The 19835-nt window shown below is 45.9% G+C and overlaps 3 protein-coding genes across 6 annotated transcripts; all 3 read right to left on the bottom strand.

Annotated features, from left to right (window-relative positions):
* Nucleotides 2744–4822, bottom strand: LOC110430744. Of its 4 annotated transcripts, none has more exons than XM_021448632.1 (2): nucleotides 4201–4822; nucleotides 2744–4011 (listed from the first exon to the last, which is right to left on the bottom strand). In XM_021448632.1, the coding sequence occupies exons 1-2, from the start codon at nucleotides 4575–4577 to the stop codon at nucleotides 3921–3923; spliced, it is 468 nt and encodes a 155-aa protein (XP_021304307.1). In that variant the 5' UTR covers nucleotides 4578–4822; the 3' UTR covers nucleotides 2744–3920. The 4 variants fall into 4 exon arrangements, with proteins under 4 accessions (XP_021304307.1, XP_021304308.1, XP_021304309.1 ...); XM_021448633.1 differs by having other exon boundaries at nucleotides 2744–3546; nucleotides 4201–4821; XM_021448634.1 differs by having other exon boundaries at nucleotides 2744–3230; nucleotides 4201–4821.
* On the bottom strand, nucleotides 5442–8014 carry LOC8073748 (probable L-type lectin-domain containing receptor kinase S.7). The gene has a single exon (XM_002436841.2). It carries the CDS (start codon nucleotides 7870–7872, stop codon nucleotides 5761–5763), a length of 2112 nt encoding a protein of 703 aa, XP_002436886.1. The 5' UTR covers nucleotides 7873–8014; the 3' UTR covers nucleotides 5442–5760.
* LOC110430740 (programmed cell death 6-interacting protein-like) lies at nucleotides 14348–16127 on the bottom strand. The gene is made up of 3 exons (XM_021448627.1): nucleotides 15034–16127; nucleotides 14703–14995; nucleotides 14348–14460 (listed from the first exon to the last, which is right to left on the bottom strand). Exons 1-3 carry the CDS (start codon nucleotides 16125–16127, stop codon nucleotides 14423–14425), a joined length of 1425 nt encoding a protein of 474 aa, XP_021304302.1. The 3' UTR covers nucleotides 14348–14422.

Raw genomic sequence — 19835 nt, 5'->3', positions numbered from 1 at the left:
TGGTATGTCCAGAGAATGCCCATGTGAACGACAGACCAGAGAGTTATTTCTCTGAGATCCAAGCTATCAATGGCAGCATTAAAAAGTAGAGGCCACCTGTCATTGTATCTAGCATTATTTTTTCATTTAGCCCTCTTATAATATTAAAATCTCCACCTATTAAAATTGGTTTGTTGCCTATGTTGCACAGTTGGACCATTTCCGTGAGAAATGCTTTTTTGGTCATCTTGTGCTGCTCCTTAAACAGCAATAAGATCCCACTAAAAACCGTATTCCTTGTTTGTAATATCAAATTTAATATGGAAATCTCCTAGGGTGATATTTCCAACGTCAAAAACTTGGAGGTTAACTCTCAATAAGACTCCACCTGAATGTCCCTAGGTGATGTCCAATGCCAAAAGAAATCCCTACCACCGCAAAAGTGATCAAGATCAATGGATGTAAAATCATCCTTACAGGTCTCTAAGATCCCAATAAAGTCTAAAAAGCTTTCACAAGAATTATCATTAAGTAACTTATATTTGGCCAAGTCCCTAAGACATTTGCTATTTCAAAATAAACCTTTCATTTGGACACTTGTTTCTTTTTTTTCACAGCCGGGATGTTTAATTTCTTCGTCCTTGAAGAGATTTTCTTTTTGGTTACGGTATGCCACTGACCTCCAAGAACTATCTTGTTATAAGCGATCAAATCTCTACAACTAAAAGATATGGAGAGGACTCATCTACCACATCTATGGTGAAGCCACAATTCCCCTTTAACTATGTCATGATAGGTTATTCCATCAACCCAAGCCCACTCACCCATGCATGCAAAATTGTTTTGGCGAATTAAAAAAAGTCATAACTCTTAAGCTGAAGATATAAATTAAATTTCGATTGCACCATTAAATTTCTTATAACAAATCCTTTAAAACAAGATCACACATGGATATATTTAGATAAAATTTTACTAATAAATATTTATCTCTACAACTAAAAATTATGGAGAGGACCCGTCCACAACTCTCATCCCTTTGGTGGTCTTTTTTACTGCGCGATGACACGCTATCCCATCAACCTAGGCCCCACTCACCTCTGCATGCAAAATTGTTTTAGCGAATTAAAAAAATCATAACTCATAAACCAAAGATATAAATTAAATTCCGATTGCACCATTAAATTTCTTATAAAAAAATCCTTCAAAACAAGATCACACATGGATATATTTAGATAAAATTTTATTAATGAATATTTATCTTATAAAGGTAAAATATTTTCTTTTACTAAGTAGAGACAATATTCTAGGTTCAACAGACAATGTTTTGTCTTTGTAAAAAAATGTTATGGATTTTGAAGAATAGTATTTTGGTTTTAGTTTACGAAACTGATATTACAATATACATAAAAATACATAAATACATGATATAGATAAAAATAATAATAAAATCTAGAGTAAAAAGCATAAGAAAAAATAAAAACACAAAATCGAGAAAAATTTCAAATAATGTCAAAGGGTTATTTTTCAAATATCGTAAATATATTTATAGAACATTAACATCACTAAATACATCATAGAACATCATTAAACATATTATAGAACATCACATCTATTATAGATTACATATATACTAAGTGAACACCATAAAAAATATCATAGAATATCATATCACATGTATACTACGTAAACATGATATAACACAACATAGAACACTAAATATATACTACATAAACATCTCATATATATAAAAAATAAAAATAAAAAAATAAATACTAAGAAGAAAAATATAAAAACAAACATGATTAACAAATGATAAAAAGTGCATAGAGCAAATAAAATAAATGAATAATTTAAATAAGAATAAAAAGAAAAATAAAAGGAATTAAAATATAAAATAAGAATGAAGAAACATAGAAAATCTGAAAAGAAAAAAGAAAAACAAATAGAAGCAAGGAAGAACAATAAAACTAAAACTAAAAGAAAAAAGAAAATAAAAGGTAAAATTAAAACAAGAAAAGAATAAAGAAAGGATAGGAAATAAAATAAAATCAAAAAACAAAAACTAAAAGAAATGAAAAAGAAAGAAAATAGACAGAAAAAATAAAATAACAATGAAGAAACAAAGAGTATGTGGATTTTAAAACCCGTAACAACATACGGGCATTAACCTAGTCATAATATAAAAAATAAAAGCAGTCGGTTCAGAATATTTCTATTCTGTTTTCATCCTTGTTCATCGGGAATAAACTAAACTCCACCAAGTCGAGGGTGTTAATGTAGAGCTCTTCTCCTCAACTTGCAAGTGGGCCGGTCTGCAGAGCTCTGCCATCCACCGCAACTTGCCGCAAAGAGAATTTGCAGACTTTGCGAGCCTCTGCTGACAGCTGCAGCAGCAAACTGCCGCTAGGTCTAGTGACCAGTCTTGCAAGGCCTAGCAAGGCCCGCTAGGTTTTTTTTTGTAAATGAGAAGGATTGCCAAATTAATGTGTTGTCTTCCTCATGTATAAATATCACCAAATCATAAAAAAAGATTACTACTAAAATATAATCTTTGCAGGAATAAGTACAAAATGGTTGTATTATTACATCTGGAAGCCACAAATATATAAATTACTCACAAGGAACAAGTACATAATATGGTATAAATAATAAGTATGCTCTTGCTGTCGAATAGTGCTTGTCTATGCAGGATTTACAGCACCTGTTTCAAGGTTAAATTCAATTACATTTTGTTCAATCTCTCGTTGAGTAAAAACATAACATCAGAACATTTGGAAATATTATTGAAATGTACACAAGTGTCACTGTTTTACTGTATTGCCGACAAATAGTTCTTTAGTTAGTTCAACTATACACAGAAAGAAACTGTTAGGAGATAAGCACAGAGAACCAATTGTGCTACAAGGACCCTTCCAGAGCTCTGCAAACCGTCCCTGCCGGCCGCAACAACTATTTTGGCAGCCTTCCAGAATCATGGTTCAGAAACTAATTGGTTCAAGTTCATTCTATGACCACAATATCAGTCCACCCATCACAAAAATGCCCAATCGAGCAATCAATTGGCCCAATAGGAGGAGATAATGGCATTGATTCACTGACTAAAGCCTCATCACCATAGGAGAGTTCACCTTCCTTGCCATTGGAGGCTTGAAGCGCTTGGTTGCTGAAGACTTCTGTTGAGGCTTTTTGTGCTTTGTTCCGGAAGAGGCGATCAAAGGGGAGGTCGCCATCGGCACATTTGACATGCTAGGCTGCAGAACAAGACGGGAAAAAAAATAATATACACTCAACATAGTAATTTTACCAGTGATGAGTCAATATATATAATCCTCTCCTTTTCCTGAGCTGTTCAGATCCATCCGAAGACAAGCCAAGTACTTCTCTCGTAACTATTCTTGCATCTTTAGTAGCAGTTTCATATAGTGGAATTCTTCTTGCGAACATATACCCTTTGAACAATGGTTTAACTATTCTTGCATGTGCGTAGCATCATACAAGCCTGACTAATCTCAGTGTACTACCATTTGAATGGAATCATCATTTTTAACTAGAGAAATGCATGTCTGGCTGAAAAATTTGTTGAAAAAAGGCATCAGTTCGCACTGGTTGTTATCCTGCAAAAAGAAATATTTCCATCAGATTTTACAGCGGCTAGAGTTATTGTATATACATAAAAAAAACAGACGGGACTGCCTAATAATGCAACAATTAGTATTATTGGAGCAGCATTTTTCAGTGGAAAAGGAAAATATTCAGCATGATTATTGTGACAACTTAATTTGCTTGATACCACTTTTGCTGTGTTTTTTAACATTCCACAAAAGAGAAAATATATTGTAGAATTCACAGCTTAATTTTGCTTGAGGTTACATGAAAGCAATTAAAATGCAATACAAGAAAATATTCAGCATGATTGTGACAACTTCATATGGACGAAGATGTTAAAGGTCAGAAGAACATGACTCTAGCAAGAAACAGAAACTCCAGGAAAATCCACAACTTTCAGCATCTCGGCACAATCTGAAGTGTTTACTGCATCACACTTCTTTTGCATCACGGAAGCATGTTAAAAGTTAATTGGACAGTGTATCTAGTTTTAAATATAAGGATTCGAGCAGTGCTAGTGTTGAGACTCCAAATGAATCTGACAAAGTTTAATGCACCTTATCGCATTAGTGAGCACATCCTTTTCAGAGCAAGATTAGGGAGAACAAAGCATACCTGCTGTGGCGTTTGGCCGTCGGCATCCCCGTTTTGGAGTAGGGGCAACATGGACCTCGGGGCCGGCAACCCATACGGCCATACGACAATGTCGACGATGCGGAGGCAAAGGTTTGCACTGCTGTGTGAGTAGCGGCGACGACGGCTACGCCGGATATAGGGAGCTTAGTTGTGGACGTGGACGCATCGCCGGTCTTCGGCTTCTTGGTGACAGGGACCTCGGAGGCTGGAACAGGGTGCGGCAGTCCCTTCTCCTTCCTCTTAGCGATGGGAGCCTCGGTGGCTGGAGCATGGCCCGGCAGGCTCTTTCCCTTCCTCTTCTTTGTCATTGGAGGAATAAGGCGGCTTCTTCTTGGCCGGCGCGGCGGCGGGGGCATCGGCGGGCTTCTCCGACATCGGCATCGGTGCCACAGCGGCCACCTCGGCCATGGACGCGGATAGAGAGCGCTGTTGCACGCAGCACCTCGGCCATGGACGCGGATAGAGAGCGCTGTTGTTCGCAGCGTTGAGCAGTCGCAAGACCTAGCGGATGGAGGCGGCGGCGGCGGAGACGGAGTACCTAGGCGACGCAGGCATTTGTGGGACTTTGCAGGTTCTGCGAACTGTCCGCATTCGCTAGCAGGCCAGACCGCTTCAACCTGTAACAGCAAAGCATACAGGCCGCGGTTGCCTAGTGGGCCTGTTTTGCGGGCGGGCCTACCAGGCTTGCAGACAGGCCCGAGCCACTGGCAAATGCACTCCCCAAAAATTGTAAAAACGATGATTAGGTTCAAAATTTCACTATATATACACCTCTCACAAAAGATGTTTATGCACCCACAAGCTAAGTACACCTCCTCTAATTTGCTCTACCTTCGCCACTGATATTCTCCGCCGCAGTTGGGCATTAGTTCTTTACTACTGCAGGTGAACCAAGTCAAACCAGAAGATGTTAGGTCTACTAGGAGTATCTCTGATCCTGGACGTTCGTCCTCTTCTTGGATCGTCCCTTTTATCAAGCCAGCATCTCAGGTCTGACAAAGAACAACCGATCCTGGACGCAGGGAGTGTCTGACGTTGTGGATCCGAAGTTCGTAACGAAATGTTCTAACCGTGGCAGAATTGCACTTTGCCAGTGTGATTGATCTCTGAATCCGAACATGGATCGTGCAAATTCAGAGTCAATTTTGACGCTTCCTTACAGGAGATACCCTGACAACTTTAGCAAAGATGTCTGAACTCTGAAATCTGCAGAAACACACTTGGGGTAAATGACTGGATAATTCAGTATTTAACATTCGTACAATAGCGGGGATTATTACCTATATTCCCCTAATAATCACATGACAAATACATATAGGAATCACACAAGTAGTAATTCACTATCAGTGCATTGATCGCTTGATATCAACTGTCAATGCCAGCTCCGCTAGACCGTAGATGACTCATGCAATTGCATTCATCAGCACTTTCTAGACTGAAGCAACTATATTATGGGGATTATTACCTATATTCCCCTTATGAACACACAGACCAAACCAACAAATCTGTAGTAGTATAATTGGTATCGACTGCTTCGCATCAGCGTTCAATGTCGGCTCCCTCAGACTTTGGGGATGTAGGCTTGGCAGCAGAGTAGCCGCCTCGGACGTCATCGCCGCAGGAGAAGGCGATCTCCTGCAGCTTCATGGACGCGCTGGAGCTGAACACCAGCAGTGGTTTCTTGCGCGGCACGGGCGCTGGCTCCGCCTCACGGTTCAGGATCTGCACCACCCGCCGCATGGCGGGGCGCTCCTCACAGTTGGGATTGGCGCAGCTCAGCCCCACGAGCAGCAGCCGCAGCATCTCGGCCTTGTCGAACTCGCCGGCCAGCCGTGCGTCCGCGGCCTCGATGAGACGGTCCTCGCCGTGGAGGCGCCACACCCAGTCCACCAGGTTCACGTTCTTGCCCCCGCCTTCGTCCTTGTCGATGGGCCGCCTCCCGCAGCACACCTCGAGGAGCACGACGCCGTAGCTGAACACGTCGGTCTGCTCGGTGGCCTTGCCGGACTGAAGGTACTCCGGCGCGAGGTAGCCCATGGTCCCCGCGGTGAGCGTGGACACGGGGCTCTTGTTGTGGTCCATGAGCCTGGCGAGACCGAAGTCGCCCAGGCGCGGGCTCAGGTTGCCGTCCAGCAGGATGTTGCTGGTCTTGATGTCCCGGTGGATGACGCGCTGCTCGCACTCCTGGTGGAGGTACGACAGCACGGACGCGATGCCGGCGGCCACCGTGTATCTCTGCGGCCACGACAGCGTGCAGGGCTCGCCGTAGAGGGCCTTGTCCAGGCTGCCGTTGGGCATGTACTCGTACACCAGCAGCAGCTCGCCCTTCTCGTCGCACCACCCCTCGAGCTGGACGAGGTTCTTGTGCCGGAGGCAGGCGATGACGGAGAGCTCGGCGACGAACTCGCTCCGGCTCTGGTGCGCCTGCGTCGACCGCTTAACGGCGTAGGTGGTGGCGGCAGCTCCCGGCATGGCGGCCTTGTACACAGTCCCGAACGCGCCCTTGCCGACGACCCTGCTCGTGTGGAATCCTCTGGTGGCCGCGCTCAGCTCCTTGTAGCTGAACTTCCTCGGGCCCTTGAGCAGCTCGGGCGAGAAAGCGGCGTCGTTCCGGGAGGTGAGTTGTATGAGCTTCTTGATGGAGACCCAGGCGAAGAACACGAAGGCGACGGCGAGCGCGACGGGACCGAGGATTCCGAGCGCGAGCCCGACCCTCTTGTGGCTGTTGGCGGCGTTGGAGACTGGCACGGTGGCCGGCTCTGACGAGTTGCTGGTGGCATTGGATTCAAAGGAGGAGTTGGCCGTGGGCGGGAAGCCGAACGTCTGGAAGGTCCACTCTTTGATGGTGTGCTGCTGGGTGCTTCCCTCCGTGGACGCCGAGAAGCCGACGTACATGGCCTCCTTGAGGTACGGCGAGAGGTCGACGGCGACGGAGAGGACCGGCCGCTTCGGCTTGGTGGCCACGGCGTAGCTCAGGAACACCTCCAGGCGGCGGTCCCCGCTGCGGTAGTCGATCCACGCCGTCGTGAGGTTGCCGCTTTTGAGGTCGACACCGGACGCGGCGAGGTCGACCGTGGCCACGGAGAGCGGCGAGCCGAGGTCCAGGCCGACGTGGTTGTCGCTGGGGTCGGCGAACTCCGGGTTGGCCATAGTGTCGAACTCGACGGCGACGATGGCGGCGGACGCGGACCCGTTCTTGGCTACGGCGTAGTCGGAGGAGTTGAAGAGGCCGAGGTAGCCACCGGTGGCGCCGAGCGTGGCGGGGCCGGGGGAGATGAAGAACGCGATGCCGTCGCCTCCCGCGGCGCCGGGGTTGGGGTTGGCGATGACGAAGGAGAACCTGGCCGCGAACGACGCGACGGCGGTGGCGTTGGAGGCCGTCGCGCCGGGGCCCCGGAACGCGACGGGCTGGGTGCAGAGGACGGTGCCGGCGCTGGAGGAAGGCACGCCGGTCTCCCGCGTGAGCCCGACGGAGCCGTTGCGGAGGAAGGAGTCACCCAGCAGCGTGAGGTCCGCGAAGGACAGTGTGGCAGAGTCGAGCGTGACGTTCTTGGCCGCCGCCGGTGTTAAAACAGCTGCAGCGGCGGTAGCGGGTGGCGCCGTCAGTGCTAGCAGCAAGAACGGCAATAAACGGAGGAGCGCGGCGGCCATCGGTGGTGGTGGTGGGCAGAAAAGGGGATCGGGGTCATGAGAGAAGCTGTGGGGCTCGCTTGTGGTTTAATGCGAGCAGGGTTTGTGAACTCGAGGAGCAGAGGTGGAACAGAGCATGGTGGGTGGGGGTGAGGGGCAGATTAGCAGAAGGGTGAAGACGTGCAGGGGATTTTGGGGTGTTGTTTAGGAGGCAAGGCAACGGTCGGATTGGCGCGTTTGAACGCAACGGTCGGGAGGGGACCGTACTATTGGGCATGGGCTGGACGGATGTGGGTCTGCCCGGCTCACGGTCCTGCTAGGATCTACTTCTCCAGGGGGAATGTAGGGCCGGCTAAAGGATCAGGTTTGCTTTATGCTTTCGTTCTTTTTAGGCCTGTTTAGTTTTAAAAAAAAAATTCGTTTGTATTTGACAAATATTGTCCAATCATAGACTAACTAGGATTAAAAGATTCGTCTCGTCAATTCCGACCAAACTGTGTAATTAGTTTTTATTTTCGTCTATATTTAATACTTCATGCATATATCTATAGATTCAATGTGACGGGGAATCTGAAAATTTTTCAAAATATTTTGGAACTAAACAAGGCCTGGTACATTGAAAGAAGATTAAAAAAATGGTACTTTGAAAGTTATTCCATATGATATTTTTGAATTATTTGAGCATTGTAATGAGAAGGTATCATTATATTATATATTTGATTATTCTGGTACCTAAAATCGATTGTTCTTTGTTGTATATTCGTTTATCTAGTAAAAAATGATTGTCCCATCGTATATTCTAAAGGTTCCCAGAATAATCGTTTTTCCTTCTCTGTTTGCCTCCAAGTGTTTTTTTTATCACCCATCACATCGAATGTTTAGACACATGTATGAAGTAATAAATATATACTATTTACAAAATTAAAACAACAGCTAGAGGATAATTTGCATGATGAATCTTGTGAGCCTAATTAGTCCATAATTAGACACCAATTGTCAAATAAAACGAAAATGTTACCTGTTAAATTTTATTATCCCCAACCAAACACCCCCTAATATAAGAGGGTGTTTAGTTCCCTTAATATTCTAAAAATTTTTAGATTTTAGTCCATTGTTTTCCATAATGTAACTAAACACTATGCAATTTTTTTTGCAAAAATATGGTTACTCTCCATTTTAGATGTTGGCCTCAAGAGGCTAAAAAAAGCCCAAAAGAGCCTCAAGAGGCCCTCATGAGGGTAATGAATTCTGTATTTTAGATGGAATTAAACGTAACCCTGAAAATTTTGGTATTTTGCATTCCATCATTTCATAGTAGTTGGTATTTTGCATTTGAATTTTATGGGGAACTAACCACTCCCTAAATATAAGTCCGTCTAAGTTTGTCCCATGGAAAATATTTTTGTAACTCTAAGTACCATGTAAAACTTAAAAGTATACTATCCAAAATGAAAATAATTGTACTATACTATAAGGATAGTTGTCATAATGAACCTAATGATGTAGTTTCCATTTCTATTTTGGTTTCCTTGTGATTGTTTTTTTTTTGAGCAGTTCTTTGTGATTGTTGAACTAGAGTTGAGATTCATCCTGCTTCGACTCCTTTCTTTTGTTTGTAAGGATCCTAATGGTCCTTTCCATTTTCTTGTTTTCGTACATACTCAATCCATCCCAAGTTATAAAAAGTTTGACTTTTTTAAATCAAGTTTGATCACTCGTTTTATTCAAAAATTTATACAAAATATCACTTCTTTTGTCATGACTTGGTTTATTAATAAAAGTTCTACAAGAATGACTTAAATTTAAATATGCTTGCACAAAATTTCTAAATAAAATAAGTGATCAAATTTGAGGTCAAAAAAGTCAGTTGTCTTATAATTTAGGATGGAGGGAGTATAAGATAATAAGAACACTAGTGCCAATCCTCTAAAAAATATTGCTATTAAACAAAGAGATAGAATCTTAATGTTACCAATTCATGAATAAAGCATGTTACTGTATATTGATTCAGGAAGAGCATAAAGATGAGCATGCAACCCGTGTGTCGGCGGCCCGGCATGGTGCACGACAATTCAGCCAGGCCCGAGCATGGTACGGCCTGTTCCCCTTCCGTGTACGAGACGGCCCAAAGCATGTAGCCTGCCAAGCTTAGGCTGAACCCTCGGTCTGCTGGGCAGCATGGCACGCCTCGAAAATAAAAAAAGGCCCGGTAAGAATCTACTATGAGCAACCTGCTAAAGAATAAAGGCATGCTAAGAAAAAGACCCAAATTTGGCTAGCCTTTGGTTGTGGCCTTTGGTAGCAGGCCAGATTTTTTTTGGACTAGGTGCGTGTCCGTGCGTTACTACGGGACAACAAAAATTTTATACTAAAAACATACGGATCGCATAATAAGATAACAATACTATAAAAAAAATACCAATATTAAAGTGACATTTAATCCAAAAAAATAAAGTTCATAAAATTAACGTCACGAAATGTCCTACAACTGGATCAAAATAATACCGAACTTGAAATGTGAACATGTGTTGTGCTATTGAAAACATGATTTTTTTTAGCGTGATGTTTGTAACATTTTTTCAGTATTTCCATGTTGCCATAATTGTATAACACCAATCTATCTGGATGTTCTTGTTAGATTTACAAATATATTTTTGGTATTTCAGCAAAGAACATTTATAAGTGATGAACGAATATAGAAATATGATAAATAGTGCCAGCTAGCAATGGATTACTTGGTTTTCTCTTGGTGCATATATCAAAATTAACAGCCTACATCTATATTTTTTAGAAAGGAAAAAACTGATATCCATGGCTCCTTAAATCATATTATGTTAGATGTCTATAATGTTTTGGATAAGAAATGCTATCAAAAGTTCATAGCATTTGACTTGAAGCATTTAGAAAAGATAGTATCAAAAGTCTATTTCTCACCTCATATGTGCTATAAGGAAAAATTAGCATGTGAAAAATTTAGAAAGAAAAAATAGCATGTGAAAAATTTGAAAGAAAAAGATGAACAAAGAGGATCTGTATGTTGATGGAAGAAATTTCTCACCTCATATCTGCCACAGGGAAGTGCAGCAGGGTGGCGTGCAAGCTAAAGTATTAGGCTTCTTCCACAGCCAAAATCAAAACAAGCTAAAGTATTGTTGAGTAACAACCCTTGCAATCAAAATCATACATAGACAGAGTTTAGACTAAAATTTATCATCACGATGTCTGTTACTCCTAAATTAGATTTAATAGCATATTTTAACTTTAAAAGCATGTAGACATAGACAGAGTTCACAACACACAGAAATAACAAAGGAAACATGATTAGTAGGTGTCTACCAACATGTTCTGTGTAGATAAATAATCGTGAATTGGTATAAGTAATCGTGAATTGGTATTGCACAGTTCAACCATTCTTACATTGCATGATAGGACAATATCATGAAAGAGTTTAGAGAATGATTGATTGTATTCCCTGTCAATGCATCCGTACATATATGGCCGGGGGTGGCACACAAGCCAAACCGCACAGGCGTGTACATGCCACTAATCAAGGGCAGCCTACTATAATTACACATGCTAAAATTACAATAGGCTAACACTCCCCCGCAGTCTAATCGGGAGCATCGCTGACGGTCAGGCTGGACCGAAACTCCTGGAACAACGAGGTAGGGAGTCCCTTCGTGAAGACGTCGGCGTACTGTGATGTCGTAGGAACATGAAGAACCCGAACATGACCAAGGGCGACCTTCTCTCGAACAAAATGGAGATCGATCTCAACGTGCTTCGTCCGCTGATGCTGCACTGGATTACTGGAGAGGTATACAGCACTGACGTTGTCACAGTAGACCAGGGTGGCACGGCGAGGCGGGTGGCGAAGCTCAAGGAGTAACTGTCGTAACCAAGTAGCTTCGGCAACACCATTCGCCACAGCACGGTACTCGGCCTCGGCGCTGGACCGGGAGACTGTGTGCTGGCGCTTGGAGGACCACGACACCAGGTTGTCCCCAAGAAACACCGCATAGCCAGAAGTCGACCGACGAGTATCAGGGCATCCAGCCCAGTCGGCATCTGTGTAAACAACAAGCTCCGTAAGGGAAGACCGGCGTAGAGTCAGTCCAAGGGACAAGGTGCCCTGCAGGTAGCGCAAGATACGCTTGAGAGCCGTGAGGTGGGGCTCCCGAGGATCATGCATATAGAGGCAAATATGCTGAACGGCAAAGGTAATGTCTGGACGAGTGAAAGTCAGATACTGTAGAGCTCCTGCCAAGCTGCGGTACTGGGTAGCGTCATCAACAGGGGGTCCATCTGCGGATAATTTGGAGTGGACATCAACAGGCGTGCTGCACGGCTTGCATGCACTCATCCCGGCGCGCTCCAAAATATCCTGAGTGTACTGCCGCTGAGAGAGAAACAGACTATTGGCAGAGCGTGTCACAGAGATGCCCAGAAAATGGTGAAGCTGACCCATGTCCGTCATAGCAAACTCATGCTGGAGAGCCCCAATGATAATTTTGAGAAACCCGGCAGAGGAGGCAGTGAGAACAATATCATCCACATACAGCAACAAGTAGGCAGTCTCTGTCCCGCGGCGACATATGAACAAGGAACTATCTGACTTGGTTTCAACAAATCCAAGAGAAAACAGATGTGAGGCGAACCTGTGATGCCAAGCACGAGGAGCCTGCTTCAAGCCATATAGAGATTTGTTGAGCCGACAAACAAAACCCGGACGAGAGGAGTCCACAAAACCGGATGGTTGTACGCAGTATACTGTCTCAGTGAGGGTGCCATGGAGAAAAGCATTCTTCACATCAAGCTGATGAATGGGCTAGTCCTGAGAAATAGCCAGAGAGAGTACCACGCGGACAGTAGCAGGCTTGACAACCGGACTGAAAGTCTCATCATAATCAACACCGGGGCGCTGAGTAAAGCCTCGAAGGACCCAGCGAGCCTTATAGCGATCAAGAGACCCATCTGCACGGAGCTTATGCCGACCACATTGACGCCTGGAGGCCGGGGAACTAAGCTCCAGGTGTCATTGGTAATCAACGCATCATATTCAGCTTGCATAGCAGATCGCCAATGTGGATCAGACAGAGCATCACGGACGGAGCGAGGCAGTGGTGACATATGCACAGCGTGGAGGTTTAGCCGGTCCACAGGCTGTGCAAAACCGGACTTGCCGCGCGTGCGCATCCCATGTGCATTGACGACGGGGATGATGGAGACCGGACGAGTTACGGCCGTGCGTCCGGTGGCCGCGGTGCTGCTGGCAGCGGCCTGTGCAGGATGCACAGGGGCAGCAGCACCCGGCACTGTGGTCGGCGAGGCGGCAGGGGCGCTGCTAGCTGCAGCGCCGGTCGGTGTAGCAGGGGCGCTGCTAGCTGCAGTGCCAGTCGGTGTAGCAGGGGCACTGCTAGCAGCAGCGTCTGTCGTCGTGGTGAAGGGGCTGGGCGAGGGAAAGAGCGTCCTCAGCCCAGCACTCATTTCAGATGGAGGCGTGGGTGCCTCAACAGCCCCATGCACGACGTGAGGGGTACCTGCATGCACAAATCTTGCTCCAGGAATAGGAGCTGTGAGGTCATGTTCATCAAGAAGAAAGTCCAAGGCAGAGGATGCCATGGGTGTGGTGGACATGTTGGCGAAGGGGAAAAATGACTCGTCAAATACGACATGTCTAGAGATGAGAATACGATTCGACTGGAGCTCGAGACACCGATAGCCTTTATGGTCCGAGGAATAACCAAGGAAAACACAGAGGGAGGAACGGGGTGCAAGTTTGTGGGGTGCTGTGGAGGACATGTTGGGGTAGCAAGCACACCCAAAAACTTTGAGATGTTCATAGGTGGGCTGGGTGGAATGTAGGGAGGCATACGGTGTCGAAAAGGCAAGAGTTTTGGTAGGGAGCCGGTTAACTAGGTAGGTGGCGGTGTGAAGTGCCTCAACCCAGTAAACCGGAGGAAGACTTGCCTGAAATAAAAGAGAACGCAAAATGTCATTTATAGTGCGAAGAGAGCGTTCGGCCTTGCCATTTTGCTGAGAAGTATATGGACACGACATGCGGAGTGCGACGCCGTGGGAGAGGAAGAACGTGCGGGCAGGAGAATTGTCAAATTCTCGGCCATTGTCGCACTGGACGCTCTTGATGGTGGTGCCGAACTGTGTTTTCACGTAAGCAAAAAAATTTGACAAAGAGGAAAATGTCTCGGATTTGAGGCGGAGCGGAAAGGTCCAAATGTAGTGTGAGCAATCATCTAAAATAACAAGATAATATTTGTACCCCGAAACACTAACAATGGAAGATGTCCAGAGATCACAGTGTATCAAATCAAAATTATGACGAGCTCTAGAGCTAGATGATCCAAAAGGAAGTCGTGTGTGACGACCAAGTTGACAGGCATGACAAACATGATGGTCATCTTTATTACACGAGATAACACTAGAGCTAATGAGCTTGGACAAAGCTTCACGCCCAAGATGCCCGAGACGACGATGCCAAAGCGAGGTAGGTGCAGCGATGAGTGCGGAGGTGCTGGTGGTAGATGGGTAGAACGGGTAGAGGTCGCCAGAGCTATTGCACCTGGCGATCACGTTCCTGGTTTGCAAATCCTTCACAGAAAGACCAAACGGATCAAATTCAATGGAACAATTATTGTCGGTGGTGAAACGACGAATAGAAATAAGATTTTTAATAATGTGAGGGGACACCAAAACATCGTTAAGGACAAGGTTACGATGTGGAAAAGAAAAAGTATGTGATCCGGTGGCTGTGACAGGAAGAAGTGCGCCATTGCCAACAATGATAGATGAAGGTGTACACGATGATGGCAAGGAAGTGACGGAGAGATTACCAGCATCCGCAGTCATGTGTGAACCAGCACCGGAGTCGGCGTACCATTCAGACGATGCCGGCGGAGTGAGCGTCATGGTGTTGAAGGACTGCGCCAAGGAGTCTGCGTTCCAGGTGCCTCCATGTGTGGGGTTCCATGGCATCCCTCCGGGCATCTGATAGGCCGGAATGGGCCCCTGGAACGCTGGCGGTGAGGGCGCAGCTCCCCCGTAGGCGTACTGCGGTGGCGGTGCAGCGTAGCCGGTCCCGTAGGTGTGCCCACCCGGAACACCGTACTGAGGAACAGCAGTGAACGCCGGCGGCGGTGGTGGTGGACGCCCGTAGGGCCACATCACGCCGGCGGCGGTGGTGGTGGACGCCCGTAGGGCCACATCTGCAGCGTGCCGGCCCACGGGTGCGCGAAGGAGGGTTGTACACCATGAGCACCACCAGGGGGAGCGCCGCCAGGAAAGCCGGGTGGTGCGCCACCAGTAGGCGCTGGTTGGGTACCACCGCGCCCACCGCGGCCGCGGCGGCGGCTGTTGCGTTGGCCACCGGTGGGCGCCCCGGGCGCACCGAGAGATCGAGCAGGAGCCTGCGGCGCTCCAGGACGCGAGGCCGCAGGTGGCGCTGGAGGGCCAGACGCTGCTGGACGCGGCGTCGCAGCGACAAGGGCGGCTGGGGGAGACGGAGGATGAGCGTCGATCTCTAGCTCCTCCAGCAGGAGGTGTGTCCGGGCTTCCGGGAACGTCGGGAACGGACGATGCATCTTGAGGATGGACACCATATGGCGGAACTTGCCGTTGAGGCCGCGGAGGAGCGTGAGCACCATTTGGCGATCGCCGATGGGGTCACCGAACTCGGCGAGGGATGCAGCCATGGACTCGAGGCGGCGACAGTAGTCGGTGATGCTCAGAGACTCCTGACGAAGATTGCGGAACTGTGTTTCGAGGAGAAGAGCACGAGTCTCCTTTTGTCCGAGAAACTCATCCTCCAGGTAGCACCATGCAGTACGTGCAGAACCTTGGCGTATCATCAGCGACTGCTGCAAATCGCTTGAGACGGTGCCGTAGATCCATGTGAGGACACAGCAGTCCGTCTGGACCCAGGCTGGGCGCGTGAAGACTTCATCCTCGAGAACGTGCCGTGTCAGTGCATATTTTCCAAGCACGGTGAGGAAGATGCCACGCCATTTGGTGTAGGAGTCCGTGGCCTTGTCCAGGACGATGGGGATCAGGGCCTTCACGTTGACGACGGCGGTGGCCTGCGCCCAGAGGGCTTCATGGGCCTGCTCGTACTCGTCGAGGGCGGCGGCGCGGAGGCGTGCCTCCTCCTCACGATGCGCTGCCTCGGCTTCAGCAGCCAGGCGTTGGTCTTCAGCTTCCTTGGCGGCACGGTCCTGCGCGTCCTTGGCGGCGGCTGCAGCAGAATCGTCGTCGGCCGCCATCAGAAGCAGCCTGGGCGGGACCACGCGCGTGTGGACCGCGCGACGGCCCGGCGTGAACGCGAGGACGGGGCGTCGCGCGACGGACGCGATGGATCGCGGGAAGACAGGTGGATCGGACCTGCGACGGCGCCCTGCGAACGGAGTCTGCAGCGGGCGGGCGATCGGATCGGAGGTAGGGCCGGGCGATGGGATCGACAGCACGCCGGACGAGGACTTCAGCGGCCGGGCGTCGATCGGATCAGCGACGGGCTAGGGTTGCGGAAGAGTAGCGGATCGTAACCGCGTTTGATACCATGAAAGAGTTTAGAGAATGATTGATTGTATTCCCTGTCAATGCATCCGTACATATATGGCCGGGGGTGGCACACAAGCCAAACCGCATAGGCGTGTACATGCCACTAATCAAGGGCAGCCTACTATAATTACACATGCTAAAATTACAATAGGCTAACATATCAGGCCCCCAAGATGTCTGAGGCTCAGTTTGGTGGCATTGAAAATGATGTTGTTTCAAATCCTTTTTCAGTACATGCTAGAGGTCTCTAGTCTTCAACACTAAAATCAGGACTCAGAAAGGATCACGGGCATCTGAAGTTTCAAACGTAAATGCACAACTCTTATATGATACAGACACAAATCTTTCTCCATACAATGTGTGGCGACTCCAGTTATAGAAGTCAGTAGGTGTGACAGTACATGCTAGCTTGTCAACAATGCGCAACAGCTTGACAATGGGATCCGTTTGTCTCACATAGAAGACGGTGATAGAATCGACCCCTCGCTGCCGACCTGTGCAAACAGAGATCCACCCGGCGTTGTCCCCACAGCTGGTCATTACAATCCTGCATAGGCTACTGGTTGCAATTAGAGACCTTAGTTTCAGATGGGATGATAGGTAGTTCTTATCTTCTTCATCCTACATTCAGATAATAAAATTTGAAACATTGTACATCATTCAGATAATAAAATTTGAAACACTGAAGCTACTGCAATGCTGCACTTAACTGCTAACCTGCATTTAGATAATGAAATCTGATCCCCTTTAATGTACATTGACCTTGATCCCATGGCAAGTCTTGATGTGGCATAAAAATTGATAGGTAGTCCTAACTGCATGTGGCAGAACCTCCTAAGTAGTTGGGCCCACCGACACCTATCATTGTTCCAAAGACCTCTGACGGTGATGTCGGGGATCCATCTACTCTAGAAGCCCGATGAGCATCGTAGGACACCCATTCCACTGCTACCTGTGGTGCAACAACAGGATTCGTCCTGACCACCCGTGATGGTCAATTAACGAAAACTTCTTCTTCTCGCCCTTACAGGATAGCAAGTGACCACACTAACACTAGGATCATTCATTGCAAAGACATGGCAGTATCACGAATAGGAGGTAACCAAAGTAACATTTTAGAGTAAACAACGGAAGCATTATATAACTTAATTTACAAAAGTAGTTCTTCACGATAAGACTTAGATAAGGTGTTATTACAAGCCAGGTCCAGCGGAGCAACTTTAACCATTGTACAAAGATTACAAACTTATAGACCCCGCCCACGGGTCACGCTCACTCTTCTTCGTTGTCAACCTCGACGACGGTCACACAACACGGTCCGAAACAAGTCGGCTCCTGAGCTTCACCTGCAACAGGGGTTATAAAACCCTGAGTACTGGGGTACTCAACAAGACTTACCCGGTAGAAAAAGAGGAGAACTCAGGAATGCAGGCTTAGGGTAGAAAAGGGGTGGCTGAGCAAGGAGCCAAATTGTTTTGCTAAAAAGCTTACTAATAGTGCATCCTTACTTTCAAGTTTTAGCCACGAATTGCTCACCTCAAGAGGTCGAGGAATTCGAGGACAGTCTATGTAGTTGCTTTTTACAGACAAGTCTGTAAATTCCTAGTCCTTAATAAAAGTATTATCCATCTGACAGCCATAGCTTCATGTCACTCTGAGTCCGGGAATTGGGATCCGAACCTCAGGAGACATTTTATCTTTTCCCCTTTTACAGCTTAGTTGCATACTTAACTACGATGAGGGTCGAAGGAATTGAGTCTCCCAATTGGGGAGCAACGACGATTCGAATCGCTTAGCAATCCAGCTGGAGTTCCTAACCACCCGACATATGTAGAACCGAATCTTGCATATGTCAACCCAAATCTAGCTTTCCCAAGATCTGACCGGGTTCGCGGCACCCGAGAGCATAGTACTCCACCGTCTAGCCCATTTGCTAGGAGGGTACACACTACTCTCGCCATCGCTCCACGCCCAGTGCGCGAGTAGCCGCTCTCGTCGAGGAATCACAAGACCGGGCTTACCGAGGGCAAGTGACTAGTACTATAAATTCTCAACCCAGCAGGCCATCAACGGACCGGTCCTTAATCGACACAGTTGGAGACACTACTTTAAGACTCCATTGTTAAAGCAAGTCCACCGACCGGTCTCAAGTTGAAACATCATTGACCATAAAAGTATTCCACAACAATTCTTCAAACTTTCTTATTTGAAAACCTATCTAATAAGGCCTTGTTTAGTTCCAAAAAATTTTGCAAAATCGACACTGTAGCACTTTTGTTTGTATTTGACAAAAATTGTCCAAACATGCATTAACTAGGCTCAAAAGATTTATCTCGTCAATTTCGACCAAACTGTGAAATTAATTTTTATTTTCATCTATATTTAATACTCCATGCATGCGTCTAAAGATTCGATGTGACGGGGAATCTGAAAAATTTTGCAAAATTTTTTGGGAACTAAACAGTGCCTAAGCAGGGCTAAGCATCACTATGCAATTTTTAAAATAAAACAGGTGCCAAGGACAGAATAACAAATATCAAGGTAGTAAATGCAATTAAATCCAATTCTTGACTACGTAATGCAGCATTTTTAATTCATAAGTGATAAAGGATTTAAAACATTCAAGGAAGGGTTAATGCATCCGGGGCTTGCCTTGGTTGTAGAGCTGAGTGGGTTCCTCGGAGACTTTCCAAGTCTCGGATCCTACTTCCTTGAACGGAAAACCAATCTCGGGGTTCGGTTCATCGGTCACTCCTTCGGGCCCGTGCACTATACGCAAAATGATGTATGTTCATGATAATGTTATGACAACACATAAGAAGGACCGAGTCGAGTACAACTTTCCTTCTCGGTGCAAGGATAGGCTAAATAGTAATTAAAGTTGTTTATCATTTTAGTGTTTTTACCCAAGAGGTTGCATCAGTAAGCTAAGACTTTTCTCAATTTACAATTATTCTTAATTAACTAATTATTAATCCTTTTTATCTTAATTAATTCTTAATTAAGTAGTAATGACAGTAATTAAGTATTAACACCAAACAATAATTAAATGCCAAAGGTCATTAAGGTTAATGACCTTAGGTCATCACACAATCCCAAAAGCACTCAAATCCTAATTTGAGAAATTAAGCTAATTATTACTTAATTATTTTAGTATTATTACTAAATTACTAATTAAGGGTATATTAATATTTTATTCAAACATTATCCAAATGCCACCATATATTGTGTGAAGCTAGGAAATAATATTCAGAGACATCCCACAAATTTTGGTGATTTTTGGACATATTATTAAATTACTAAAATTCATGGAAGTTTTATTTACTAAATAAAGGATATAATTTTTATAGATATGTAAATTACCCGAAAATGCAACCTAGCATTTCTCCTATGTTCTACTCCTTTTACAGAGC

The sequence above is a fragment of the Sorghum bicolor genome, chromosome 10 (genome assembly GCF_000003195.3).
Source record: "Sorghum bicolor cultivar BTx623 chromosome 10, Sorghum_bicolor_NCBIv3, whole genome shotgun sequence".
Taxonomy (NCBI): Eukaryota; Viridiplantae; Streptophyta; class Magnoliopsida; order Poales; family Poaceae; genus Sorghum; species Sorghum bicolor.
This window is presented reverse-complemented; position numbering and strand designations above follow the sequence as displayed.

Bases quoted from the DNA above. Each gene is read 5' to 3' on its own strand.
- LOC110430744 (XM_021448632.1), bottom strand. From the start codon at position 4,577: ATGCCCCCGCCGCCGCGCCGGCCAAGAAGAAGCCGCCTTATTCCTCCA. The intron at 4,012-4,200 runs GTATGCTTTGTT...AGTGTGATGCAG, and splicing joins ACGGCCAAACGCCACAGCAG to TAAACACTTCAGATTGTGCC.
- LOC8073748 (XM_002436841.2), bottom strand. From the start codon at position 7,872: ATGGCCGCCGCGCTCCTCCGTTTATTGCCGTTCTTGCTGCTAGCACTG.
- LOC110430740 (XM_021448627.1), bottom strand. From the start codon at position 16,127: ATGGCGGCCGACGACGATTCTGCTGCAGCCGCCGCCAAGGACGCGCAG. The intron at 14,996-15,033 runs ATGTGGCCCTAC...ACCGCCGCCGGC, and splicing joins CCACCACCGCCGCCGGCGTG to GTTCACTGCTGTTCCTCAGT. The intron at 14,461-14,702 runs GTAATCTCTCCG...CTTTCTGTGAAG, and splicing joins ACACATGACTGCGGATGCTG to GATTTGCAAACCAGGAACGT.